The 27,027-nt window shown below is 51.3% G+C and overlaps 1 protein-coding gene and 1 long non-coding RNA gene across 7 annotated transcripts in view; one reads left to right on the plus strand and one right to left on the minus strand.

Annotated features, from left to right (window-relative positions):
* TRPC7 (transient receptor potential cation channel subfamily C member 7) overlaps positions 1–13,220 on the plus strand; it is an 86,320-nt gene extending 73,100 nt beyond the window's left edge. For 3 of the 6 annotated variants that reach the window (XM_064162171.1, XM_064162170.1, XM_064162173.1), the window contains exons 9-13: positions 581–802; positions 5,213–5,293; positions 8,970–9,023; positions 10,301–10,376; positions 11,531–13,220. In XM_064162171.1, the coding sequence (XP_064018241.1) occupies positions 581–802; positions 5,213–5,293; positions 8,970–9,023; positions 10,301–10,376; positions 11,531–11,673 (576 nt within the window). In that variant the 3' untranslated portion in view covers positions 11,674–13,220. The other 3 variants (XM_064162172.1, XM_064162174.1, XM_064162175.1) reach the window with 3 other exon arrangements.
* A 2,512-nt stretch (positions 13,221–15,732) lies between these two features.
* Positions 15,733–26,735, minus strand: LOC135185425 (uncharacterized). The gene is made up of 3 exons (XR_010306477.1): positions 26,381–26,735; positions 19,413–19,621; positions 15,733–16,227 (listed from the first exon to the last, which is right to left on the minus strand). It is a non-coding gene; the product is annotated as an uncharacterized LOC135185425 (long non-coding RNA).
* Between the last annotated feature and the right edge of the window lie 292 nt (positions 26,736–27,027).

Consider the following 27,027-nt stretch of genomic DNA (forward strand, 5'->3'; position numbering starts at 1 on the left):
TCCACTGCTCCTGCTCCCTCAGCCCATGGCTTTGCCACTTGCCCCCACAGCCCCACCTGGGGGGTTTCTCTGGGGTGGGTAAGAGGAGGTTGGGTATCTGGGGAGTGAGAGGAAACATAAGGGAAAGCTTCTGCACTGTGAGGGTTACAGAGCCCTGGAGCAGGCTGCACAGAGAGGCTTTGGAGTCTCCCTCTCTGGAGACATTCAAAACCCACCTGGCTGTGTTCCTGTGTGACCTCCTCTAGGTAATTCTGCTCTGGCAGCAGGGTTGGACCTGATGATCTCTCAAGATCCCTTCCAACCCATAACATCCTGTGGTTCTCTGATCCTGTGGAATAGGAACAGTCTAGAATTTGGAGGACTTAAACTCTCTGTTTATGCACTGCTATGTTCAAACATTCCTCATGCTGAGCTGGCCCAGGGAAGCCTGCAAAGCTGCAGTGTGTGCCTTGGCTTGACAAGCAGAAAGCTGATTTTAGTTAGATTCTACCTGTGTGTTTGGGGTTTACTCCTAGCTGAATGCCTCCCTGTTTGCACTGTTTGCATTTGGGTGTTGTTTTCTCTCTCTTCCCTTCCCAAGGAGGACGCAGATGTGGAGTGGAAGTTTGCTCGTGCCAAGCTCTGGCTGTCCTACTTTGATGAAGGAAGGACGTTACCTGCTCCTTTCAATCTAGTGCCAAGCCCTAAATCGTTTTATTATCTCATACTGAGAATAAAAATGTGCCTCATAAGACTCTGCAAATCTAAGGCCAAAAGCTGTGAGAATGATCTGGAGCTGGGGATGCTGAACTCCAAGCAGCGGGTATGTTGGAGCTTCGCTTTTCACCTCCCGCCAGCCTCCTGCCCGGAGGGGTGCCTGGGGGGTCGGGGGGAGCACAGCCTCTTACCCTCATTACTGCATGTGACCTGTGGTACAGTGCACCTAGGGGGTAGGCCCAGACTTGTGACCTCGTTGTAGTGGGCACTGTCTGGACACCAGGCAAGGAGCAGCTGCTCTGAAAGCAGGCACTTTGCTAGGGGAGCTTCCGAGGCCGAGGAAACATGGTCAGAAATGAAGGTAGAAGAAGAGGAAGAACTTGTCTGACTCCTCACCTACCCAGGAGACCTTTATACCCTGTGAAAACCTTCCCTTCAGTGATTGCCAAATTGATTTGAGTGTCATTACTTTCACTGCCATTCCAGGTCTGGGAAGTAGTTTCCAGGTAGTGCTTCCTACCACCTGCTAAAGCTAGCAGCAACAATCTCTCTAATCACATCTGCCTGCTCACACACAGCCAGTAAAGGGCAGACCCTGCCTCAGCTGCTGCCCCTTGGGCCACTTGGAGTAGAAATTCCCTTAGGAAATACTGGCTCCCTAGTAGTGTTCCCTGAGTGCTGGTGAGTATCCACATGACAAAGCAAGACTGTGTGTGTCCCCCAGGGATCAGTGCTGGGCCTGCTCCTGTTCAATAGCTTTGTTGATGATCTGTCCCAAGGGATTGAGTCTATCATCAGTAAGTTTGCAGCCCCAAGCAGCACTACAGGCTGGGGACAGAGTGGCTGAGAGAAGCCAGGCAGAGAGGGACCTGGGAGTGCTGGTAGATAGCAGCTGCAGAGGAGGCAGCAGTGTGCCCAGGTGGGCAGCAGAGCCAATGGCATCCTGGGCTGGCTCAGGAGCAGTGTGGCCAGCAGGACAAGGGAGGTTCTTGTGCCCCTGTACTCAGCACTGCTCAGGCCACACCTGGAGTGCTGTGTCCAGTTCTGGGCTCCTCCATTGCAGAGAGATGTTGAGGTGCTGGAAGGTGTCCAGAGAAGGAAGATGAAGCTGATGAGGGGCCTGGAGCACAGCCCTGTGAGGAGAGGCTGAGGGAGCTGGGGGTGTGCAGCCTGCAGCAGAGGAGGCTCAGGGCAGAGCTCATTGCTGCCTGCAGCTACCTGAAGGGAGGCTGTAGCCAGGTGGGGTTGGGCTCTGCTGCCAGGCAGCCAGCAACAGAAAAAGAGGACACAGCCTCAAGCTGTGCCAGGGCAGGTCTAGGCTGGATGTTAGGAGGAAGTTGTTGTCAGAGAGAGTGATTGGCATTGGAATGGGCTGCCCAGGGAGGTGGTGGAGTGGCTGTGGCTGGAGGTGTTGAAGCCAAGCCTGGCTGGGGCACTTAGTGCCATGGTCTGGTTGACTGGCCAGGGCTAGGTGCTAGGTTGGGCTGGCTGAGCTTGGAGCTCTCTTCCAGCCTGGTTGATTCTATGACTCTAAGAGGGAGGGAAGAAAATGGCTGGTGGCAACCAGACCCTTCCCAACAGAAGCAGCATTGGCAGAGAAATCAGAGGCTGTGATGGTGCCCACAGAAATGATTATTCTCAGCACTGTGCAGGCTGTCACTGGCTTGAAGTGTTCCCAGCATACAAATTTATCTCAAACACAGTCCCACCCCCAGGCCATGTCCACCTGCTCTCCTGCAGAGCAGGAACACTCCAAATGCTCCCAGGAACCCAGCAGCTCAGCTGCTGGCATCAAGTTCAGTGGTTTGAAAGCTGAGGAGGCAGATTTGGTTAAAAGTGTTCTGACCTTTAATTCTCTCAGCTCAAGCTGGGTTTGAAACAAGTGATCAGCACTGGGAACCCATTCCTGGGGGAAAGGAAAATGTGTTGTCTCCTGTTTCATGCAGTCACTGCATGTGAGAGCACAGTGTGGCTCCTTGGCAGGCTGGGCAAACTTTTTAGGGCATGTGGCTATTCCCTCAGCCTGCTTTCAGACCCATCCACCCAGGCTTTAAAACCCCAGATGTGTGGCACTGCATGAGAGAGGGAAGAACTGGGTGACACTGGGACTCTCCAACTGGGATCATAGAATGGAAATGTAGAATGGTTCAGGTTGGAAGGGACCTCAAAGCTCAGCCAGTTCCAACCCCCTGCCATAGGCAGGGACACCTCCCACTAGAACAGCTCACTCAAGGCCTCATCTAACCTGGCCTCGAACACCTCTAGGGAGATTGTGGAGCACAGAATCACCCAATGTGATCAAAGATCACATTGGGTGATTCTGTGCTCCACAACCTCCCTGAGCAACCTGTGCCAGTGTCTCACCACCCTCACTGCAAAGAACTTCTTCCTAACATCCAGTTCCAATCTCCCCTCTACCAGTTCAAACCCATTCCTCCTCCTCCTGTCATTACCAGACCTTGTCAATAGTCCCTCCCCAGCCCTCCTGTAGCTCCCTTCAGATCCTGCAAGGCCACTCCAAGCTCTCCTGGACGCCTTCTCTTCTCCAGGCTGCAGAGCCCCAACTCTCTCAGCCTGTCCTCAGAGCAGAGCTGCTGCAGCCTTCTGAGCATCTTGGTGGCCTCCTCTGGACTGACTCAAGCAGTTCCATGTCCTTCTTATGCTGAGGGCTCCAGAACTGTACACAGTAACTGGGATGTGGGCAGCCAACCCCCATTTATAGCCTGGAAAAGGAAGAGGTGTAATAAGAGAGAGCAAGGAGAAGGAAGGAATATTGGAGGAGGCTTTGCAGAGTGCAATGTGCAATCTTTTGGGGGCTTGGTCTGCATCTCTTGGCTCTCAAAGGAGCAAACACATGAGCAGCACAACTCATGGTGAAGCACCGAGCTCCAGCAAATCCTATGGTCTTGGAGAAGATGATGTTCCCAGGAATCTAAGAGAGCTGCTCTAGTCTGGTGTTCATTCAGTCTGTGCCAAAGGGGAAAGTATATGCAAGAGGTCTCTTTCATCTCATCAGGTAATTTAACTGCTCAACACAGTGATCATAGCCAAGCTGGGTGAGCATCTGGGGGCATTTTGCTCTATGAATTGATTTAAGCTGTTAATGATTGCTGAAAGGGCCACTGCAACAGTGGAGGCTTGGCAGAAATGGTTGCTCCCTGTCCCACATAATGACTGAAACCAAATGTCTCAAATAATCATAGAATCAGTCAGGGTTGGAAGGGACCACAAGGAGCAGCCACTTCCAACCCCCCTGCCATGCCCAGGGATACCCTACCCTAGAGCAGGCTGCACACAGCCTCAGCCAGCCTGGCCTGAAACACCTCCAGCCATGGGGCCTCAACCACATCCCTGGGCAAGCCCATTCCAGCCTCTCACCACTCTCCTGCTCAACAACTTCCTCCTCACATCCAGTCTGACTCTCCCCACCTCCAGCTTTGCTCCATTCCCCCCAGTCCTGGCACTCCCTGATAGCCTCAAAAGTCCCTCCCCAGCAGCTTTTTTTGTAGCCCCCTTCAGATCCTGGAAGGCCACAAGAAGGTCCCCTGGGAGCCTCCTCTGCTCCAGCCTGCACAGCCCCGACTCTTTCAGTCTGTGCTCACAGCAGAGCTGCTGCAGCCTCTGAGCATCCTCCTGGCCCTGCTCTGGACACACTCCAGCATCTCCACAGCCCTTCTGTAATGGGAGCTCCAGAACTGGCCACAGTACTCCAGGGGGGGTCTCAGCAGAGCAGAGCAGAGGGGGAGAATCCTCTCCCTGGCCCTGCTGGCCACACTTCTGCTGCTGCAGCCCAGGCTCTACTTGGCTCTCTGGGCTGCAAGTGCACACTGCTGGCTCCTGCTGAGCTTCTCATCAACCAGCACCCCCAGGCCCCTCTCCTCAGGGCTACTCTCCAGCCACTCACTGCCCAGCTTGGATCTGTGCTTGGCATTGCCTTGACCCAGCTGCAGGACACTGCACTTGGTCTTGTCCTTAGGTTGTCTTGTGCCCACCTCTGCAGCCTGCCCAGGTCCCTCTGGCTGGCTGCTCCAGCTTTAAAAAAGCAAACAAATGGAAAGACACCCCCACCAAACCAGACTTCTGCTTGAGCTAAAAAAAGAGGAGGTAGTTTAGAAGTACCAATGGGGATCACTTCTGTTTCAGAATCTGATTTTGTGTCACATCAATTTGCTGTCTTTAAACATTAGGATTTCTTTTCCCTCCCTTTAGACACTGTCTCCTAAAAGAGCAATCACAAACCTAGTTTAGATTAACATCTTCTGTGCCTCATGATGCCTTCTTGTCTAGATCCATTTTTGTCCAGACAACTTAGAATCCACTTTTTTCCCACTCATTTCTCAGGTTTGATCCTTTTCTGTCTTCTAAACGTTTGCATCTTAGCCCTGGCTGTGCTGCCTTTCATTCTGCTCATACACTGCTCCTGTCCTGCTGTCTGCCTGAAGCTCTGTGTGCTCTGGGGCTGCCTGGGGCTGAGGAGCAGTCGTTGATGTAATGATTTGATGGTTTATGGTTTCAGAAAGTTCGTTTTCACTCCAACACTCGACACACAGAGACGTTTTCTGGGAAGAACGCTTACAACAAGCCCACGAGATACCAGGTAAGCACAGCATGAAAGATGCTGGTGGGCAGCTCTCACCTGCAAGGCTCAGGTTTGCTTTCTTCCATTTGGGGCCAGGCTGTGGTTTAGCTCCTGCACAGGACTGGGGCTGGGGCACTTCAGAGACAAACCCTGTCCCCCATGGGAGCAGCCATGGGGGTTAGCATTTGCCATGCTACCTAATTCCACTCCAGGGCATTCCATTTCAGACAAGAAATGATGTCAGGAGCAGCACTCAGGCTTTACTGTCCCAGTCTTCCACTGCCAGCATTTCATTTGTCATGCCATGGAGCCATCTCTCAGCCTCTGCATCAACATCTGCTTGCATTTTCTCTGGCTGTGCTTGTCCTGCCAAGCTACACCTGCAATGTGGTATGGTTCAGAAACACCTGGGGTGGCAGTGGTGGCACAGGGCATGGCAGGAGCTGACACAGCTCTGTCCCAGCTGGAGTGTCTGTGCCAGCAGTGTTATTTCTCATGCAAACACAAGTAGTAGAGTAGCACAAGAAGCCAGATGTGCCACACAGGATTCTCCTGCCCTTAGTTTTTAACATGAAATGGACAGGAATCTGCTGCAAGTGGTGCAGCTGGAGGAGCCCACGTTAAAGGGGAGGCCACGTTAAAGGGGAGGCCACGTTAAAGGGGAGCCCACGTTAAAGGGGAGCCCACATTAAAGAGGAGCCCACGTTAAAGGGGAGCCCACGTTAAAGGGGAGGCCACGTTAAAGGGGAGCCCATGTTAAAGAGGCTTGAAGAAAGTTCAGAGTCAGGGATAAATTGTGCAAGGGCATTTCAGGAAGCAGTTTGTGTTCTGCTGGTACAGGACCCAGCACAGCAGCTCCTAGGCTGTACAGCAGACCAGTCACAAATTCTTACTGGCTTGAGGAGCTGGTCAGGCTTTCCTGCCAGGAGAGGAGTACCACCAAAAAATCTAAGGTAAAAATAGGCTACCTTCATTCTGGCAGCTGAAGCTGGTTGACAGCAGCAAAGGGTGTGATGGTGTCCTGCTCAAGCTGGCATTTTTGGCAATGCCTTTCTGGCATTTTCCCACCCATTCAAGCCAGCAGGTAACAGAAAGGTGTGTCAGGCTCTGCTTCTCCTGTGGATGTTATTTATAAGTGAGACCACCTAATGTTTGTGGCTTCAACCTTTTTCCCAAGGTTGAAGAAGCCAAAGACAGCTGTGGCAGGCAGATAGAAAGAGAAAAGTCTCCATCATTTTGCTGTAACAAAGCAAGGAGTGTTAACTCCTTACTAGGTTTGTCTTCAAACGATCTTAGAATGGTTCCATTGCTGCAGGGAGAAACTGCCCAGATACTGTACAGAGAGGGTAAGAGTTGTGGTTATCTGAACATAAAGAGCAAACAGTTTGATGATCTGACCAGCAAAGCTTTCTCCTGCAGCTAGGAAAGCCTTTGAAGCTGCTGCTTCTTGCTGCACTGGCGTGCTCAGTGATGCTCCTGCAGCCTGTGTGACAGCTTGGGAGCTACCTGCCCTTCACTCCTATGAAATCACCCAGAGCAGACTCAGCAGGCTGGCAGTTAAGGAATGAAGCTTTCTATTCACAGCTTAGCACAGTGCACAAGCAGAGAGCTACATTATCTACAGCTATATACAGAAATAGACAAGTTAAAGGTAACACACAGCAGCCCTTCCAGAAACCAGGGTCCCCAGGAGGGGCTCCCAACCACCCTTCCACCTTCTTTCCTCCCTCTACCTTACCCCAGAGTCCGCCTTATGGGCAAGGTGAGGTTGGAGGATCAGCAAGGGGGGTGAGAAAGCAGAAGGATTAGTTACACAGAAGCAGCCCAGAGCACCCCCTGTGACAGACACACACACACTGACACTCTCCTGCTCTCTTATCTATGTTTTGTATCCTCGTTTTGATACACCTCAGCAAGCCTATAAGTGAAGTAGTCATCACCACTGTTTTCTTTTCACAGCCCAGCATCTAATTTCTCTCATTAAATTATTCCAACTCTCCTCAAACCAGCACAGCCTGTGTGCTTGCACTGCAGGCAGGCAGTGCTCCTGAGGGGTGCCAAAACCACACAGCATTCAAGTGCAGAGGTAGGAAGAACAAATCCACCCACAGCTGCCATCAGCTGGGAAGGAAGAAGTCTGGCCCAAGTGATAAGTTTATCAAACCCGCTTGAGCTGAGACTTCAAGATGGGGCATTGCTGAAAGGCTGTGCTCAGCTCCAAGCTTTCCCCCCTTTCAGCACTGCAGCCTGGTATGCAATCGACACTGCCTCCACCTACAAAACTCAGGAGAGGACTTGGCAGCAAAACGAGCCAGGACAGCTTGTACTTTCAAAGGCTCAACACTGTTGCTTTAGAGACACAAAACAGCAGCGAGACGGGATGGGGCAAGTTCTTTTACTTGCTTCACTCTTCAGCTCTTCTGCTGCCTGCTGTGCATTTGAGATCAACAAGTTTTAGGTCTGATTCCCCAGCAAGTGGTTGTACCTTCTAATCACTGCTCGTTTTCACCTGGTCTTGACCAGGGACACAAAGGATCAAAGCATTTTTTATCTCTTAGTGCTGCCCCCAGGGCCTTCCATGCTTAAGCTAAATGACATCTGCAGTGTCCACAAACACAGCACCAAGAAGAAACCTGTGAACTGAACAGCAGCACTGAGACCTGCAGCAACGTGGTCTTCAATGGTGTGTGTAGGTGAAGGTCAGGGGAAACCACCCTAAAGCATGAAATGAGAAGACATCCTGGCCCCCACGTGAAAGACAAAGGTCTGAGGTCTAGCAGGGCTTCTCCAAAATCCTGAACCTGAGCCTCAACTCTCCTGAGTCTGGTGTCAGTGCCATAGCCATCAAGTTGTCCTTTGCCTCTCATTTCCCTCTGTGCTAGAAGGCATAGAAGGTGTTCAGAGAGCTGTCAGCAGATGTGGAGCTTGCAGGTTGTGCCAATAAATACATCAAGAAGATTGAGTTCAGCACAGGGCTATAATTTGCTAATGCCTGGCCTGTTCCTAGAACCTATTCTCTCAAGGCCATTTTAAAGCAGATGCTCAGTACCTGAGTGTTGCATGGCATAAAAGATCTCCAGGAGCTGGAGAACTTCAGTTAACTTTTGGAGAAGGGAGGAGCAGCACTGTACAGGAATCAGCTGTGTTTGAGCTGCTTCAAGTCCAGCATTCAATCCCAAGAGGCTGTCTCCAAGTTTTGTTCTGCACTAACCAGCATCAGTTTGCCAAGAGGCTTTTTCACTGGGTGTAGCTTAAAGGAGCAGTAGTGAGCAGCAGGAGGGAAGCAAGGCAGTATGAAGGCAAAACCCAAGGACTTCCTTAAGGCTCTTGGCAGGAATATCTCAGTGGCTAAATAGATTCTGGTTAAAAAGGGCTCACTTTTTCTTACTACTCAGACAAAGCTGACTAAAACATGCATTGGGTAAACCAGACAGCCTTAAGCTTGTGAGCTTTGCCATGCATAGTGCTCAGCAGAGGACAGCACACAAGTGGTGGGCACCAGAGCCACGAGCAGTGAGGGAACTGGAGCACAGAGATGCCGTGGCAGCCTATTTCCCCAGGTAACAAAGGCACTCACTGTCTGCTGACTCCTCGTGCTAGTCTACAGTTCCTCTGTTCTGAACAAAAACCCTTTCTTTTTGGATCCAGGATTTCCCTGCCTTCCCCAAACATTGCTCCATTTATGTTTTCTCAGGTGACAACCCTACCTCCCTCTGGATTCTACTACCTTGGCCATCTTCAACACACCGTACGTGCGCTGTGCCTCAGCTCCCTTGCCTTACTGCCTCGCCTGGTTAGCCAGATGCCTCTCTGAGACAAGGGCAGTCTTAGACACCCCCTATTCCATGACTGCATGGCATATCTAAGTGGCTGGGCCCCTCTTTGGTGCTCCCATGCCTCTTGCACTGCTATAACCCCTATTTGGCTGCTAGCAGAGGCAGAGCAGGTGTTCAGCATCCGTAGTTCCCGACTCGTGCTCTCAGTGGTGTTTCTCAGCGACGTTCCAAGCAGAGCCAGGTGGCTGCTCTGTGAGGGAGGGAGCCCATGCTGGGAGAGGCTTTTCCCTTAGCAGGCACCATCTGGTCAATGAAAGACATTTGTCTACCTGTTCTTGGATGCTCACTGAGCTCTCCTCTCCTTGCATCTAAACCAGAGCCATCCTTTTTGTGTTTAGCATAGCTGAGATGGTTTCCTTCCCACTGAGGAGTGGCTTTTCTGTAGTGAAGACCTGACAACGATGAAAGCCTTCAGCTGTACCTCAGTGTGTTGCCCAAGGCTGCCAAAATTGCTTGCCTTCAAGATCAGTGTAACTCATGCTATTTGGGAACAATATCACATTGCAAGCTCAAACCCAGCTCTTTCCATGCACACTGTTCCTCACTGACAACCACCTCCCATTTTAGAATGCTACATGGCTCTATTTTTCCCCCTCCTTCATCACCCTCAAAATCTGCCATTTGCTTATGAACATTTTCTCACTGCAGCCAAGTTCTCTGCTTCTGCTCAAACCCCCTTCTTTCTGCCCTTCACTGAATTCACTTTCTCTCCTAAAAACCCAATTGCAAGGCAAGCAGAGTCTTTCCCTTACCTGTGGCTCCGAGGTTTCGTTGCCCCTCATGCCCAGGTTTGCTGACATCAGTCATTAACCACTTGTCTCTTCCTGGAAAGTATTTTCTGTTGCCACATTAAACAGCAGCATGCTAAAGGAAAGCTCTGGGTCCCATTTCCCAGCTTGCTATTGGCTTCTTTCTGCTTTCTGTACTCCATGTGCATCCCACAAAACACCCCAAAGTGCTTCACCATGTGGGCTCAGGACGGAGTGGCTCTCTGCCAGCTGCTGCAGTGCAAAGTCAGCATGGCGAGTATGAAACAAATGGGCAGTCCAATTAAGATCTGCCTTTGCCTCCTCTGAAGCCAGGTGTGACCCACAGTGAGAGCAGGGGTCTGAAGGGCTCAGGGTGTGTCTGGTGTTAGGGCTGAGTGGGTAAGGCCAGATGAAGATGGGGGCTCCTCTTCTCGTTTCAGAAGATCATGAAGCGCCTGATCAAGCGATACGTGCTGAAGGCCCAGGTCGACCGCGAGAATGACGAGGTCAACGAAGGCAAGTGGAGCTGTGCAACTGCCACACACTAGGGCACTGCTAGGCCAGGAGGGGATGGAGCCTAGCCAACAGCTCTCTGGAGAGAGACCTTGCACTAACATGAGCAGTGGGGTTGGACTTGATGATCTCTTTGGGTCCCTTCTAACCCTTAACATCCTGTGATCTCATAGCACCTTTAGCTTGCTCTAATGTGAGCAGTGGTGACCCTGAGACACTTTTATGCCTTTGAAAGTCTGAGTCCCTGCTTTTCTCTAGCAGAGCACATCTCAGCACCTTTAGCTTGCTCTCATGTGAGCAGTGGTGACCCTGAGACACTTTTATGCCTTTGAAACTCTGGGTCCCTGCTTTTCTCTAGCAGAGCACATCTCAGCACTTTTAGCTTGCTCTCATGTGAGCAGTGGTGACCCTGAGACACTTTTATGCCTTTGAAAGTCTGAGTCCCTGCTTTTCTCTAGCAGAACACATCTCAGCACCTTTAGCTTGCTCTCATGTGAGCAGTGGTGACCCTGAGCCACTTTTATGCCTTTGAAAGTCTGAGTCCCTGGTTTTCATTAGCAGAACACATCTCATAGCACCTGTAGCTTGCACTAGGGTGAGCAATGGTGGTGACACTGAGCCACCTTCAGGCTCTTGGAAGTCTACGTCCTTGATTTTGCTTATCATAAAACACAGAGCCTCTTTACATAGCCCTGCTCTGCCCCATAGCTCTACCCCTCCTTGCTTTACAGCACCTCAGGTAGTGCCAACATCCAGCTTTATTTTGATGCCTAAGTAAAGCATCTTATGACTGTAATGCCCATTCCCTGTCCCTGGGATGGTTCTCTGAACCAGGCAGGGATTCACACTGCCATGGTGTAAGCAGATGAAAAAAATGTCCTTCAGCAGCCCTGTGTAGGTGGAAATCAGTATGTGGAGAGAGTAGGCTTGAGAGCACACATGAGCCTTCCACACCCACTTGCTCTTGCTGCCAATACCACTCCTGCAAGTACAGCTTCTTTCATACAAGCACAGCCATTCAGTGCACAAAGGTGGGGGCATCCTATACAGCTCCACACACAGTCATGACTGAGCACTCTGAAATGAGTGCTCCTAAAGCTACAGAGATGACTTCTTTGGTTCAGCATTGCTAACAAGAATATTTTCCTCCCTTGCAGGAGAACTGAAAGAGATTAAGCAGGATATTTCCAGTCTCCGTTATGAGCTCCTAGAGGAGAAGTCCCAAGCCACTGGAGAGCTGGCAAAACTAATACAGCAGCTGAGTGACAAGTTTGGGAAGAGCTTAAACAAGGACATTTGATGACAAAGAAAGGCAACTGGTTTGCCAAACAGTATTCAATCTCTACCAGCATCTTTGGAGGGCAGCAACCACAGAAACGATGGCTGTAGCCCACTCAACTGCTGCTCACTAGCAAGTCTTAGTAGGAGCACTTTGCATTACTCCTGTGCTTGGTGAGTTACCAGTTCAATCTTTTGTGATAGAGAAGAGACTTGCTGGTAAAGATGTGTGCCCTTTGGCACTGGAAAGAGATGCCCTCTAGAGAAAGCATCTCTAGGCAAAAGGCAAAAAGGCAGAGGCAAAAGGCAAAAAACAAAGGCAGAGCTTCACCCAGTGAAGGCAACACAACTGTGCTCTTTTACACCCAGTCTGTACTGAGCAGGACTGGGTGAAGGCTGAAGAGGATGTGCCAAGCATATTCCTTGAAAGGCTTTTATAATCCCTGTCCTTGGGTGTGTACTACTCCTCTACTACTACCCACAGCCATGAAGAGAAGTTGGACAGCATTGTGGTTAATGAGGAGCCAGCGAGAAGTTGTCTGCTGGAATGGCCAAGGCAAATATGGCAGGTAGAGGTCATCTGCTTTTAAGACTGGACAACAGCACTGGAAAAAATGAATCAGGCTTGCTGGGCAAAGCATCCTTTCACCCCTCTGCTAGAACCTGACGAAAGAACTCCCAGACAAAACCACCTCTCCACCTTTCCCAGCCGTATTAGCTAGTCCACTAATGGATATGGTCTCTTTGTACAAGTTCCAGCCTCTCTTTTATCCTTAGACAGTCCCAGCTCCAACAACAGTGGTCTGAAATTTCCATATTGATGTGAAACTCACTTCCCAGGAACATCCAGAGATTCCTTACGTTGTGCTAACAGTGTTCAGTTGCAGAAGCAACACGAAGCCAGCAACAGCGATGCAACTGAGCGCAGCCTTCAGATCCCAGAGGTACCAAGAGCGAGCCAGGGGATGAGAGAAATCACAAAGAAAGCAGCTTAGCTTCAACATGAAATGCTTCTGGGTGCACTGAGAAGGCTCTGGTGTAAGGAATAAAGGGAAGTGATTGTAGAAATCACTGTCACATGTGCTGCGCAGAGGGTGAGGAAGGGATTAAACTGTTGTAAAGGCTGCAGCGGTTACAGAACTCAGACTGCACTTGGACAGCTGAGTCTGTGCAACTCAACAGCAAACTCGGACAGTTTGGGGTTTTGCCTTTAGCTACAACCACCTAAAGCACACCTTAGGAGTTGGGACCCGCTGGCCTGGGCTGGCTTTTCATGAGAGATACCTGCCAGATGAAGGTGGCATCGAGGTGTCAGCTGAGAAAACGAACCCAGCAGAACCAGAAGGCGACCTGGGAGCAGCTCTCTAAGTGCCAGATGAGACTCCAGAGAGCCTAAGAGCATCAGAGTTATATTTGTAGAAAACAACAAAGCAACAAAACAAAAACATAAAGAGAGCAAAATCTAAAAAGTGTACTGTAGGTAGAGCTGTTTAGAGGGGGGAAGGCAAAACATTGTATTTTTACCTTTAATAAGATTATCTTGGATACTGTCTTATTTTTACCTAGAAAGGGGGGGGGGGGGGGGGGGGGGGGGGGGGGAGGAATAAAATGACCTCCTAATATTTTGTTGCACACTGAGTCAAGTATTTGCCTGATCTTTTGCCTTCCCAATAGATGGATCTCAGGTTCGTGTTTTCATTTGCTGTGACTTGTGAACAAGGAAATTATTCTGTTAAGTAACTTTGCCCATAGGAATTAGAATCGTAGAATCAGTCAGGGTTGGAAGGGACCACAAGGATCAGCCAGTTCCAACCCCTCCTGCCATGGGCAGGGACACCCTACCCTAGATCAGGCTGCCCACAGCCTCAGGCACCAAGCACCCTTTCAGCAGCTTGGGATGGCATTGGCAGCCCCAAGGTGAAGGGCAAGGTCCATACACTGCTTTGCTCTCACAGCTGGACTAGCTCTGCTTGTGACTTTGCAGAGGACAGCAACAACCACTGTCCCTTGTTCCCACAAGCTGTGGTTCAAAAGAGACTAAGGAGCAAGAATGGTGTGGTGAGTAGTGGTATGGGAGCCTGCTTGTGTCCTGCCAGGAGCTCACAGCACAGCAAACTGTCAGAAGGAGCCTTTGTTTTTAATTCACCTACACATGAACAGCATTTCCAGCAGGTCAGGAGGAAGTGCCCTTACCAAAAGATGTAAGAGGTGAAGGATCACTTAGCAAGGCCAAGCTGGGGCACAGTTCATCACCACAAATGCAGCAGCTGCAAGCAGCATGGGCAGGGTTTCAAACATCTCCAGCTGGGCAGCAGATCTCTGCCTGTCCCACAGCCAGATCTGGGCTGCAACTCTGGGTTGTAGGAAGAGAAGGAGGAGGCAGCATCGGTCCTGCATGGTGGCAGCACCTCATTCAAAGCACCTCTGCTGCCTCTCACAGCCTAAGCAGGAACCTGCAAACAGGTCTTTTCATTCCTCATTTGGCTTGCATTTTGCTTCCCTGATCAACCAGCAGGAAGGGAAATGAAAACCATAATCTCGTAGCCAGCTGCCAGCACTGCCCTGCCAAGATACCTTTCCAAAGGCCTCGATGATCTCTTTGGGTCCTTTCCAACCCCTAACATCCTGTGATCGACAGCTCCTCTCTCCAGACATTGTGCATGCTTCCTCTGTGACCCAGCCTGACTCCTAAAAGCAGCTCTGTCTCTGGTCTGGCCCTCCAGCTGGGCACTAAGGACAGCAGGTCCCTTTGCTCCTTCCCTCGCTTGCTCCATGCCCATCATTCCCCCTTGCTAGCAGCTGCAAACCCTGCAGGTGGCAGAGATGGTGCTGGACACCAGCCTGCACAAGCTGTGGCCTTCAGGAGCTTCAACAGGTAGTCAAAAAGGCCACAGAGGGCACAGACTTAGCCCCAGCGAGGGGGCAGAGGTGTGGAGAAACTCAGGGATTTGCCTTTATGAGGTGGAAATTAAGAGCCAACAATGGATCTGTGGCTCTGGATCTTATCTGGGGCTGCAGGCACCCATTAGCTTCACCCTGCCCTGGCCCACATTTTTGTAGGGCATGCATGTCCTCTGTGGGAAGGGCAGGGCATGGCAGTGCCCTCTGCAAGCACAGGAGCAGCTACAGCAGGAAGGGCTCACTGCCTCAGTTACACCATTTTGGGAAGTGATTCCCAGTCTCTGGGAGGTTCCAGTGACTCCATATCAATAATGAGAGAGTTCTTCCCTGTGGCTGCATTTAAATAGAGCCAAAGAGAAAGGCAGGTAATAGCCAAAGGGGCAAAGTAACCATGCTGGTTCTGGAACCCACAGTGGCTTTAACAGCAAGTGAGAGGGCACTCACTTCAGATGGAAACAGATATGTAACACAGCTGCAGTGTGGTAAAGGCCATTGGGAAGGGCTTAAAAGGTTAATGAATAGCTAAAGAGCTTATTAATACATAAGTAATGTTTACTATAACACAGCCCAATATTGAATTCCCTTAGCAATGATTAATTATTCTGCTGCAAGGGTTTAATTAGGGCTTACACAGCAGGCATGGGAGGGGTGGATGTGGTGCTGAGGGGAATTTCCATGCGGCAGGCACTTGTCCTGGCCCAGCGCTTCTCTGGCCCAGTTTTAAGTGTCACACTGTGCCCACATGTGAAGGACTCAGGAGACTGACAGCTCAGGTCTTCCTGAGGATGGAAGTGGTTCTGTTGTACATCCAGCCCCGTGGCACACAGACTCATGGAAAGCTGCTTTGGAAAACTAGCAAAGAGATGCTGCAGGGAAACCTCTCCTTGCACCCCAAGAGCTGGCAGCGCCGTGCCCTGCAGCAGTGCACTCACCTCATGCTGGCACCCAGCATCACTCCTGGTGGCAAAGATCAGGGGGAGGGAATGTGATAGCTACCTGCAAGCTTTTCATTTGGACTGGCTCCAACGCTTCCATGTCCTGCTTGTGCTGGGGGCTCCAGAACTGCCCCCAGGACTGCAGGTGGGGTCTGAGGAGAGCAGAGCCAAGGGGCAGAATCCCCTCCCTTGCCCTGTGCCCACACTGCTCTGGCTGCAGCCAGCACAGGGTTGTGTCTGGGCTGCACTCACCCTGCAGGCTCCTGTTGAGCTTTGCATCAGCCCAGACCCCCAGGTCCTGTTCCTCGGTGGACGTGTCCGTTCCCGAGGGGAGAACCCAAACCAAAGCGCTCCCAGCCTCCAACACTAACTGCCGCCAGGGCTCTCGGGTGCCAGTTGCAGCTGGAGCCGGCAGGCTGTGCTCACGAACAAGGAATCCACAGTTCTGCCTCCGGGATGCTCTAAAGACAACCACAGCTACAGGAGGGGGGCGGAAGACAAAAGCTCCTCCTTGTAGGCTTGCTCTTGAGCTCCTTGCAGCAGCCTGCCTGTGTGCTCCAGCAAGGCAGAAAGCCACAAGGCTCTGGCACTCGTCGAGCTGTGTTGTTACAGCAAGGCAATGTCCAGCTGCTGCTTTCTTGTTAGAATGACAGACAGGATTTCCTCAGCCCACTTTGATGCACTCAAAGGGGTTTGCTTTGTGCTGAGACATCTTGCAGTTGCCTCACACTCATTCACACCTGCACAAAACAGTAAGTTCCATAAGGAAAATCTTCCCTTCAACTGCATCTTGTCAGGCTGCTGTGGCCAAATCCCCACCTGCTGCTTCCCCAAAGAAGACATTCAGCTCTTTATACATAAAAATGTGAAGTTTGGGGTCCCTTCCACTCCTACCTACCTCAGCCAAACCCAAACTGCTTGGAACTTGGCAATAAAATCACATTTCTGCCCTCATCTCACACAATAACCAGGATTTTCTTCATCTACCTTTCAAATTGGGACCATTTCTGCCAAAACATGGAAACTGCCCAGATCTGAGGCAGCAAGAGGCTGCAACAGCAAAGCTAGCAACAGCTCTTTTCTAATTCCCATGGAGAAATTCAGCCTTAGGGATGGAATTTAGCCTTTAGATGCTACTCTTTCTAGGCACAAAGTCTTAGAGAACACTTCAGCCAAAACATAAACTTCCAGAGGTGCAGTAGTCTAGTTCTTGCTTCTCTCCTCACAGTGGTGAATCAGGAATCTTTGTGTTGCAGCAGCTCCAGCTGACAAATGTGATACTCCCAATGTAGGGCTAAGATAGACAAAAGCTTAGAAGTGCTCCTTTGCTGTACCAAAGCCTCCCTCCTGACAGTTGGGTCTCCAGTTCTGGGCTCCTCAATTCAAGAGAGATGTTGAGGTGCTGGAAGGTGTCCAGAGAAGGGCAGCAAGGCTGGGGAGGGGCCTGGAGCACAGCCCTGGGAGGAGAGGCTGAGGGAGCTGGGGGTGTGCAGCCTGCAGCAGAGGAGGCTCAGGGCAGAGCTCTTTGCTGTCTGCAGCTGCCTGCAGGGAAGCTGTAGCCAGGTGGGGTTGGGCTCTGCTGCCAGGCAGCCAGCAACAGAAGAAGGGGACACAGTCTCCAGTTGTGCCAGGGCAGGTCTAGGCTGGATCTCTGGAAGTTCCTGCCAGAGAGAGTGATTGGCATTGGAATGGGCTGCCCAGGGAGGTGATGGAGTCACTGTCCCTGGAGGGAGGTATTGAAGCCAAGCCTGGATGAGGCACTTAGTGCCATGGCCTGGTTGATTGGCCAGGGCTGGGTGCTAGGTTGGGCTGGCTGAGCTTGGAGCTCTCTTCCAACCTGCTTGATTCTATGACAGCAGGATGCACAGTGAGAGACTCCTCTGTGGGCTGGGTGAAAGACAGGAGTGATGCAGATATTGGGGCTGCACACTCACAGCACTCCTTGGTTTTAATGGGGGCTTCACAGCGGGGAAAAGAAAAGCAGCAAAGAGTTGTCCCAGATGAGGAAGCTCAACTGATTCTTGGACAAAAAGAATAAAGCAGAGGCACATAAAAAGCAGCCTTAAGTCAATCAGTGAGTAGCAAAAGCCCCACAGCCAGCCCCTCAGAGTTCCATGTCTCAGTCCCCACCCTTCACCCGCTCCCCCCAGTCCCTCTGCTGCCCAGCGCTGGGACCGCAAGGACCTGGAGCCGCCACCCCCACCCATGGGCACAGCATAAAGCACAGCCTGCATCCTGCTCAGGCAGAGGGCTGCGTTTCAGAACAGATTGTTATCACCCAAGTCAGTGCTCTAAGCCAACCAACCCCAGCAGCTCGCTCCGAAAACGCCGCCCACGGTCGATAAAAGTTCAGCTTTGAGAAGCAGCCCACGGAGATTAATGAGGGTTTGAGTTTATGCCTCCAGAGCTTCTAATAGTTCTATTTTTCTGCTCTATCACTTCAGCTTTCCCATACAGGAAGGCTGCTCACACAGCTGCAGCTAGGGCAGGGGCTTGGTTTCACAGCTGATACAAACTGCATTTGAGAAAGGGAAACAATGAATAAAGCCATTTCCCTGGCTCGGGCTGTGTGCATCACAAAGGTGAGCCGTTTGTGCCACCTGCAGTGGACAAAGGGAGTTTCAGGTGGTGCTTTTCAGCGCTGAAGCCTCCCTGGCAGGCAGGTGGGCCCCGTGCAGGGCAGGCAGCAGGGCAGAGGGGACGCACAGCCCTCCCGGCTGTCCCGGCACGGGGGGAGCCTTGCAGCAGCTTCTCTGCCACTGTGGGGCTGCTCCCTGCTCGAGGTCGCAGGAACGCAAAGCAGTGCCCGACAAGACCCTTTCGGCCTTCCCAGGCTGGACAGACCTTGCGCCACGCCCTGCGCTCAGGCAGTAAATGCTGCGGGAAGCCACCCGCAGGGGCTGCCCTTGAGAGCAGCCAGAGACCCTCTCTGCGCTCAGCGCCAGCGCTAAAGCATCGCAGCTTGGGCGGAGCAGGCTGCGCCGCTGCTCTGCCGTCTGTGCTGCCGCCTCCTACCCTGCAGACACAGGCAGCCCTGGCAGATCACCCTGGCTTTGCCCTCCTCTGGTGGCATCCCCTTCCACAAGTCATCTCCACCAAGTCTGAACTGGACATGCTGAGAGAAAGGAGGGGAAAGAACTTCAGGATTGCCTGGGAAGTCAGAGAGCCTCATTCCCACAGACTGCAAGGAATTCCTCCTGCCCTCTCCACCTCCTTTCCAGGAGAAAAGAGAGAATATTTATCTTTGCTCAGCACTGACTATCTCCTGGTTTATATTTCCAAGTGACTGCAGTAGTCTTAAAGCTGGAGAGAGAAAAGATACTTCCCTCTCACACACCCTCCAATAGCCTTCGGGACTGCTCCAGGACCAGCACGACAGCACGAACCACCTCTGTCTGACACCTGTGGAGCTCCTGCTTCCTCCTGTGCATCTGTTGGAGCTGCCTTGTGCACACTTGGGCACAGCTGGACACATCTCTTCTTTCGTGTACCCAAAATGAGCATTACTCAGCCTGGTGATGTCCTCCCTTACAGCCACCCGCGAGGGTTGTTTTGGAAAGTGACTTGGATGAACAGAGCTCTAACCAGAGCTATTGTGAAGACTTCAGGGACCCAGCTCCTGAACACCTCTTGCCTTTCCCTAGCCCCCAGCTTCACCTTTATCTTAGCAATCTGAGGGTGAAACTTTTCCCCTTGACCACAATCTGCTCCTCTCTTCAGACCTTGAACAGCAACACAGAATCATAGAATGGTTTAGGTTGGAAGGGACCTCAAAGCTCAGCCAGTTCTAACCCCCTGCCATAGACAGGGACACCTCCCACTAGAACAGGTTGCTCAAGGCCTCATCCAACCTGGCCTTGAACACCTCCAGGGAGGTTGTTCCTCCCTGGTCAACATTATAAAGTCCCCTCTGGAGATGACTCACCATAAACCTACCGACTTCAGCAGCACCAGCACAAGTCAACCTGCACTGGGCTGCAGCCAGCTAGCAGAACTACACTCGATGTTCCTGCTAATTAACATTCTAATGACTCACCCAGACCTCCTCTGGAAGAGCTGCCTTTCCAGGTACCACTTGCTGCAGCAACGGAGGCTCGGGATGCCATCAGCCTGGTCTGGAAGGATGCAGACCTCCTGCAACACAGAAAAGGGAGAGGCACTGTAAATTTAGGAGGGGCTCTTATGTGCCTCAGCTAAGCGTCCTGATAGCTAAATGCTGTGTTTGCCATGTTATTTATTGTGTCCCTCCTGCAAGGAACACGAGCTAGAGGCTCTGCCACGACTGCATCCATCATCCCAGCGCCAATGATTTCATCCCATTTTCCTCCAAAGGACAGATTGTTGTGCTGCTTTCAAGACCAGTGTTTGGGTCTTGGGTGCAGAGGTCCCCTGCAGTGAAAAGGTCTGAAATGACCTCTGGAGAGCCAGGAACATGCCCAGCAGCTGTGACAGAATGAGCTGAAATTACCACCAAGAGAGGTTTTATTGCAAACACGTTTGTGGTCACTGTGGCTGAGCAGCTGTCCTCAGAGCCACATGCCAGGGGAGTAACCGCAGGGATTACGTGGCCAAAGGCTGACCACAGGATGATCAGGTTGGGTGTTAGGAGTGGTCAGGCACTGGAACAGGCTGTCCAGGCAGGTGGTGGAGTCACCACCTCTGAAGGTGTTCAAAGCACATGCAGACATGGCACTTTGAGACATGGCTAAATGGCCGTGGTGGTGGTGGTTTGATGGTTGGACTCAATGACCTTGAAGCTCTTGGCTAACTGAAATGATTCTGTGGTGCTATGACTCTATTCACTTGCCCCAGAATCTACTGCTGGACCCCTCTTGCTGTGGCTTTCTCCTTGGAAGAGGCCATCCTGGCTGTGGAGCATTTCCCACCTCTGAACCACCTGAAGGCTTCATGACCACTCATGTTTATCAAGTGCAGGGTGCATGCCAGGAGGATGGAGCCAGGCTCTGCTGAGTGATGCCCAGTGACAGAACCAGGGGCAGTGGGGGGAAGTGGAGGCATAGGAGGTTCCATGTGATCCCGAGGAAGAGTTTTTCCCTGTGAGGGTGACAGGGCCCAGGAACAGGCTGCCCAGGGGGGCTGTGGAGTCTCCCCCTCTGGAGATGTGCAAGAACCATCTGGATGCGTTCAGTGTGATCTGCTCTGGGTAATGCTGCTCTGGCGGGGGGGGCTGCACCAGACGCTCTTCCAAGGTCCCTTCCAGCCCCTGACATTCTATGAGTCTATAATCTGGCTTTGCTTTCCCGCAGCAACACCTGCCGTGCGGGGCAAAGCCTCTCCACTGCTTCAGCCCAGCCAAGGCTGCCTGCTCGGGAAACATCTCCCTCTCTAATTACTGCACAATGGGATGAGGTGAGGGCGCTCTGAGCACATATTCATTGTCTCTGCCCTGCTTTGAAGATAACTCCGCGGAGTGGCAGCATCTGGTTTAGTCCCCAGGTGGTGCCAGCACATACAGGAACTGGCAGTTCAGCACGACGCTGGCTGCGGCCTCATATTCCTTTAACAGCTAATAATAGAACAAAACTACAAAATATAGCAGCGATCCCACAGCTGCAAACTACCCATTAAAGCAGCACAAGAGGTGTAAAGCCTGGCTGTTAGCACCCTCAAAGCCAGTGAATCATCTGATGCCCTCCCAGCTGCACAAAGCCTTGTGGATTTCCTTTCTTTTCCTGTGAAAAAGAAAGGACGGAAAGGAAGTAAGACAGAGAGAGAGAGAAAGAAAGCGAGAGAGAGAAAGAGAGAGGAAAGAGAGAGAGAGAAAAAAAGAAAGAAAGAGAGAGAGAAAAAAAGAAAGAGAGAAAGAGAGAAAAAAAGAAGAGAGAGAAAGAGAGAGAAAAAGAAGAGAGAGAAAGAGAGAGAGAAAGAGAGAGAGAAAGAGAGAGAGAAAGAGAGAGAAAGAGAGAGAGAGAGAGAGAGAAAGAGAGAGAAAGAGAGAGAGAGAGAAAGAGAGAGAGAGAGAAAGAGAGAAAGAAAGAAAGAAAGAAAGAAAAGAGAGAAGAAAGAGAGAAAGAAGAGAGAGAAAGAAAGAGAGAAAGAAGAGAGAAAGAAAGAGAGAAAGAAAGAGAGAAAGAAAGAGAGAAAGAAAGAGAGAAAGAGAGAAAGAGAGAAAGAGAGAAAGAGAGAAGAAGAGACAGAGAGAAAGAGGAGAAGATGAGTGAAAGAGAGAAAGAGAGAAGAAAGAGAGAAAGAGAGGGAAAGAGAGAAAGAGATGAGAGAAGAGGGAAGAGAAAGAGATGAGGAGAAAGAGAGAAAGACGAGAAAGAGAGAAAGAGAGAAAGAGAGAAAGAGAGAAAGAGAGAAAGAGAGAAAGAGAGAAAGAGAGAAAGAGAGAAAGAGAGAAAGAGAGAAAGAAAGAAAGAAAGAAAGAAAGAAAGAAAGAAAGAAAGAAAGAAAGAAAGAAAGAAAGAAAGAAAGAAAGAAAGAAAGAAAGAAAGAAAGAAAGAAAGAAAGAAAGAAAGAAAGAAAGAAAGAAAGAAAGAAAGAAAGAAAGAAAGGAAGGAAGGAAGGAAGGAAGGAAGGGCGGGGGGGGAAGAGTGCGTTTTAAAAGGGTATAAAAAATTGTCACTGTCAGGACCACGACGGAACCTTCTGGATATTAGGAACAAGTCCTGCACCACGAGGGTGGTGGAACACTGCAACAGGCTGCCCAGGGAGGTGGTTGAGGCTCCATCCCTGGAGATATTCAAGGTGAGGCTGGACAGGGCTCTGGGCAAGCTGCTCTAGTGGAGGATGCCTCTGCTGTGTGCAGGGCGGTTGGGCTGGGTGCACGTTGGAGGTCCCTTCCAACCCAGACCCTTCTGTGATTCTTTCAAAGTGCCAGATTTGACACAGGGACTGCCTGGCACTTCTGCAGGGCTTTCATAAGCCTGCCACGGCAGGAAGCTCTGGGGCTGCTCGGGATTTGATCTGGGAAGGAATTGCTAGTTGGGAGAAGCAAGCAAGGCCACCCATTTGCTTTCACAGTAATCAAACCACACCGCAGTGTAACAAGACAGGGGACAGATTTGCCTCGCTGAAACGGACAGATGTTCCCTCAGCTGCCCTGCAGGTGCCAGGAAGAGGCAGCAGCCTCTTTCCCAGTGTGGATTTGTAACGAAGGAAGCAGAAGCAGAAGGGGGGGTTGGTACCGAGGGGTCCGTACCTCCCAAGGGAGGCAATTTGGCCCACAGTGCTCAGTGTGGTCCCCAGGGATGTATTCTTAGCTGGCATTAATTGGCATAGAAAATCACTGCAGCCCTGTGTATTAGCTGAGGCTGCTGCCTGGGTCTTTCTCTGCCTTCCCCCTTGCTTGCACAGGAGTGTTGCATACTGACAGATTGCTTCTCAGGATGATGTGTGCTAACTCCACAGTCCCTTCAGGATATTCATTTTCCTCTAATCCCCTCTGGTGCAGAGGCTTATGGAGGCAGTTGTGATCCCTGGGTCTTTGCCTTCGGCTGTACCTGTGATTAGTGCTATTCCCTGAATCCTGCAGACTTAGGAGGTTAAGAATACAGTGGGAGAGAACTGTAATTTGTCAGGCCCCAGGAGTCTGAAGCATTCTGAGCACCATGGGTTTTTTTTGTGTGGCATCAGATTCTCTCACTGGTATCCTGTTTTATCCAGACTTTGCCTCTCAAACACCAGTCCTTCAGGAGCCCTTCTATCTGGTTTTCCTTAGACATGGAGAAGCAGACTCCTGCTTTCTTTGCTGCTCAACACTCCAAACATTTTCCTGCCTGCACTCTCCTGCTTATTCCATCACAGAATGGTTTGGATTGGAAAAGTCCCACCCTCCTGCATTCAGCAAGGACATCTTTTGCTCAGGGCCAGGATGGTGCAACTCTACAAGCAAGAGCTTGTAACTGTCTGGAGGAAGGGGCTTCCTACTCAAAGCCTTGTGTCTGCCCACAGTTATCACTTGGTCTGTCACGTATCAGCCACGTATCAGCTGCAGATTCGGTGTCAGTCATGGGCAACACTTGATACTAGTTTGAGTGCTAATCTTCAGCTCTCACCACCTGAAGAGGTGTCCTGGTCGATCGCCATAGCAGGCACTGGGAAGAGGACAAACATCTAACCATAGAACTGCTTCAGTTGGAAAACCCTCTGAGCTCATCAGATTCAGCCATCACCTCAAGACCACCACGCACGTCAAACCACATCCCAAGGTGCACTGTCCACTTGAACACCTCCAGGGGCAGTGGCTGCACCTTGGCTCCCTGGCACTGCACCACATCTGACTAGTGGCACTACCCTAGAGGAAAGTGCTTGCAACTCTGAGAGTTAAATTACTCTATCAGACATTGCTCCTGGCATGAACTGTTGGCATGGAGACTGATGCAAAATGTAATACACCCTAAATAAAATATTAATGACAGAAGAGAGAGCAGCAGTGATTTAAAGAGATACTGAGCTGACAACCGAGCTACAGCCTGGAGTTCATCAGACAAACAACAGAGGAAACTATGAGTAAAGCTATAAAGGGCAATGAGCAACAGCCTCATCCTGCCAAAGTCTCCTGGCACTCAAAGACACTCAGAGAAGTCTAACTTGGCCAAGGGACGAAGTGAAGAGCTTCCAAAGAATGCGATTCCTTATTCTCAGGCTCCTGCATCATGAGGAGCAGGGCGGAGGCGGCAGGCTGCGGGACACAGCGCAGCAGACACATCGCAGCACTCACTGGCACCAGAAGAGTGCAGTCAGTCACAGCTGTGACCTCACGGTCCTGCGAGAAAGCCCACACCCAGAGAGGAGGAGGAGGAAGGGCACGGGTGAGGTGGGGAGCCCACAGCTGGGAAGCACTGCTGCTTTGGTTAGCGTGGACAGGACCTGGCAAATCCGGGCTGCAGTCTCTGGCTCAGTGAAAGAACTGTTCCGACAGGTTCAGGTGAGAAACCAGCCCCAGCTCAGCAAGAGCAGCGTGGGGGCGAGCTCTGCAGGGGGGAAAGGCAGTGTGGAAAGTGCTCCTCAGCCTCCCACCCCGTGAGCAATCACCTCTCCCAGCACAAGTGCACTCCCGGTTTGAGGATATTCCTCATCTGCAAATCTGTTGGGCTGAGAGCTTCCCACCAATCCCAAATCCTGTGGAACTGATGCCACACCCTTCCAGAGCACGCCAGGGTAGCATAACCCAGAGCCTGCTGGGCAGCGCCAAGCGAAACCTGACCCTTTCCAGAGGCTCAGGTATCTGCATCGCTGCTGATAAACTGTCAGAGGGAGTCAGCAGAAGGGCAGAAACGAACCGAACAGTTCCTCAGCTGGTGCCACCAAAACGGAGCTGAGCCAGAGACCAGCTACTGAAACTGCTGTGCTCGGCACATTGACGCCGTCGGGCATGGGGCAGAGTCTCACCACAGGGCAGCACATCTCTGGCCTACTGGTGTCAAGAGAGAACCACAGCAAGGGTCGAGTTGAAAGGGGTCTTTACAGGTCGTCTAGTCCAAACTCCCTGCACTCAGCAGGGACATCTTCAACTGGAGCAGGCTGCTCAGGGCTCCAGACAACCTGCCCTGCAATGGTTCCAGCAATGGGGCATTTCCCCACTCTCTGGGCAGCCTGGGCAAGGGTCTCACCACCCTCTCTCCAAAAAATCCTTCCTCATATCCAGTCTAAATCTCCTTCTTTTACTTTAAGCCACCAATCACCCCTTGCCCTGTCACAACAGGCCCTGCTAAGACTTCTGTCCCCAGCTTTCTCATAACCTCCTTTGAGTAGTGAAAGGCAACAAATTCATCTTTACACACATCCCCTTGTTCTCTCTTTGCAGCCTTTGTGATTCACAGTCCCTTGCTCCACAGCCTCTCGCTGCTTGTGTGCAAACAACATCAAAAAAAAATACTAAAAATCCACTTTCTGAAGCCTGATAATTTTCCCTGGCCACAAATCACAGCAGTGTCCCTTGCCTGAATTCAAAGAGAAAGTCTGAGTGGTCTGGGAGTAATACTAATCTACCTGGACTAAATATCTGAGAGGGAGCTGGAGGTGAAAGACACCTCAGGTGCAACTGGCAGAATTAGTCACCATTTAGAAGCCCTGCCTCTGGGAGATAAAACTGTCCCGAGGAACTACTCTAAATGCTGAGTGTCTGGTGCAGAGCTTACATCACTTCTCAGGGAATGCTTCCTGCACCACACAGCAACCTCTCGAAGCGCTGTTGGAGGAGGGCGTTCTGCCGGGTGGCAGTGGAAGCCGAAGCACAATCGGTGGCCGTTAGGATGCTGCCATTCACCTGCTGTTTGAAATGCACACCCTGCAGAGCCGGGGGACAAGAAATTTGGGGATCTTCTGCTTGCAGGTGCAGATAAATCAGCCCCTGTGCTCCTGCACGTGTAACAGATCTCACAGTGTCCTTTGCACAGCCTTGCATAACTTGTACCTGCCGTGATTTAAGCATAACCTCGCTGTAGAGGGCTTAGAAGGGCAAAGGAATTATGAGGAATATCAGAGTGAGACGCTCCGCAGGCAGCAAAGGTCACATCCCTACCTGTGAGTCAGCGATCGGGAGCTGAGGTTTGGGCTCCTCCACAGCTGCATGGCTCCATTATGCGCTATCTAGAAAGCTGCACGAGGTGCTTATTGATTCACGGGGGTGTGGGGAAATCCAGGAGAATGGTGTGGAAGTGCTCATTAAAGTGTTTAGCACATGCACCTATTGTGCCTGTTTTCCTTCTATTGTCTCTCGGGCAAGCCAGGAGGCTGGGCCCTTCTGGGAGAGAGGATGTCTGAAGTCAACAGCGAAAATACTTTCCTGGGAAGTGGATGCTGTGTTTATCAACAGAAGTACCCTCAGCCAGAGGCCAAGTGTCCTCACTGCCTGGTTAACATCACCTCTGCACCTTCCACCCTCCCTCTGACTTCATCCTGCAGGGGAAAAGCCTCTTGCCTTACCTGCTGTGGATGGCATCCACAAAGGGCTTTGCTCCGGTATTCCTCTGTACCTTCTCCACAGAACTCCTCTCCATGGACTCCACATGCCACACCGAAGCTGCTTGCTTTCACAAATAGCCACTTTGCTATTCTCACATCATTGCAGAAGGGGCAAGAAAACCAGGATGTCCTATCTGGAGCAGCTGTCACTGCAAAAGAAACAGTAAAACAAGGAAATACCCACTCGTGGTTTCCCTCCCAGAGTGCCCACGACCTTCAGCCTGACCATGCTTCCAGAACGTTATCTACTCGTGCCCAGCATTCTCTTTTCTGCAGGGCCCTTACAATCTTCCTCCTCCCCGTGCCCTTTGCCTGCCCATTGTCCAAGCTGAGAAAACCCGAGAGCCATGGGTGTGAAGGGTCAGCTACCATCTAGCTCCCAAGCAGCAGCAGGTACTGCTCTCTCCAGGCACATATGCCACTCTCTTCAAGAGTGTGCCATTTTTAAAGGGTGGCTCAAACACATTTAAAATGCCCACACTCTCACTCTTCTCCACTGGAGACTTGCCTGGAGGCTCCTCCTTCCACTCTAGCCCTGGGACTCTTTGTGGTCTGCCGGAGATGCAGGCAGGGAAGCACAATCCCTGCCCTCTGTGATAGCTCAGCTG

This window comes from Pogoniulus pusillus, chromosome 22, assembly GCF_015220805.1.
Source record: "Pogoniulus pusillus isolate bPogPus1 chromosome 22, bPogPus1.pri, whole genome shotgun sequence".
NCBI classification, from domain to species: domain Eukaryota; kingdom Metazoa; phylum Chordata; class Aves; order Piciformes; family Lybiidae; genus Pogoniulus; species Pogoniulus pusillus.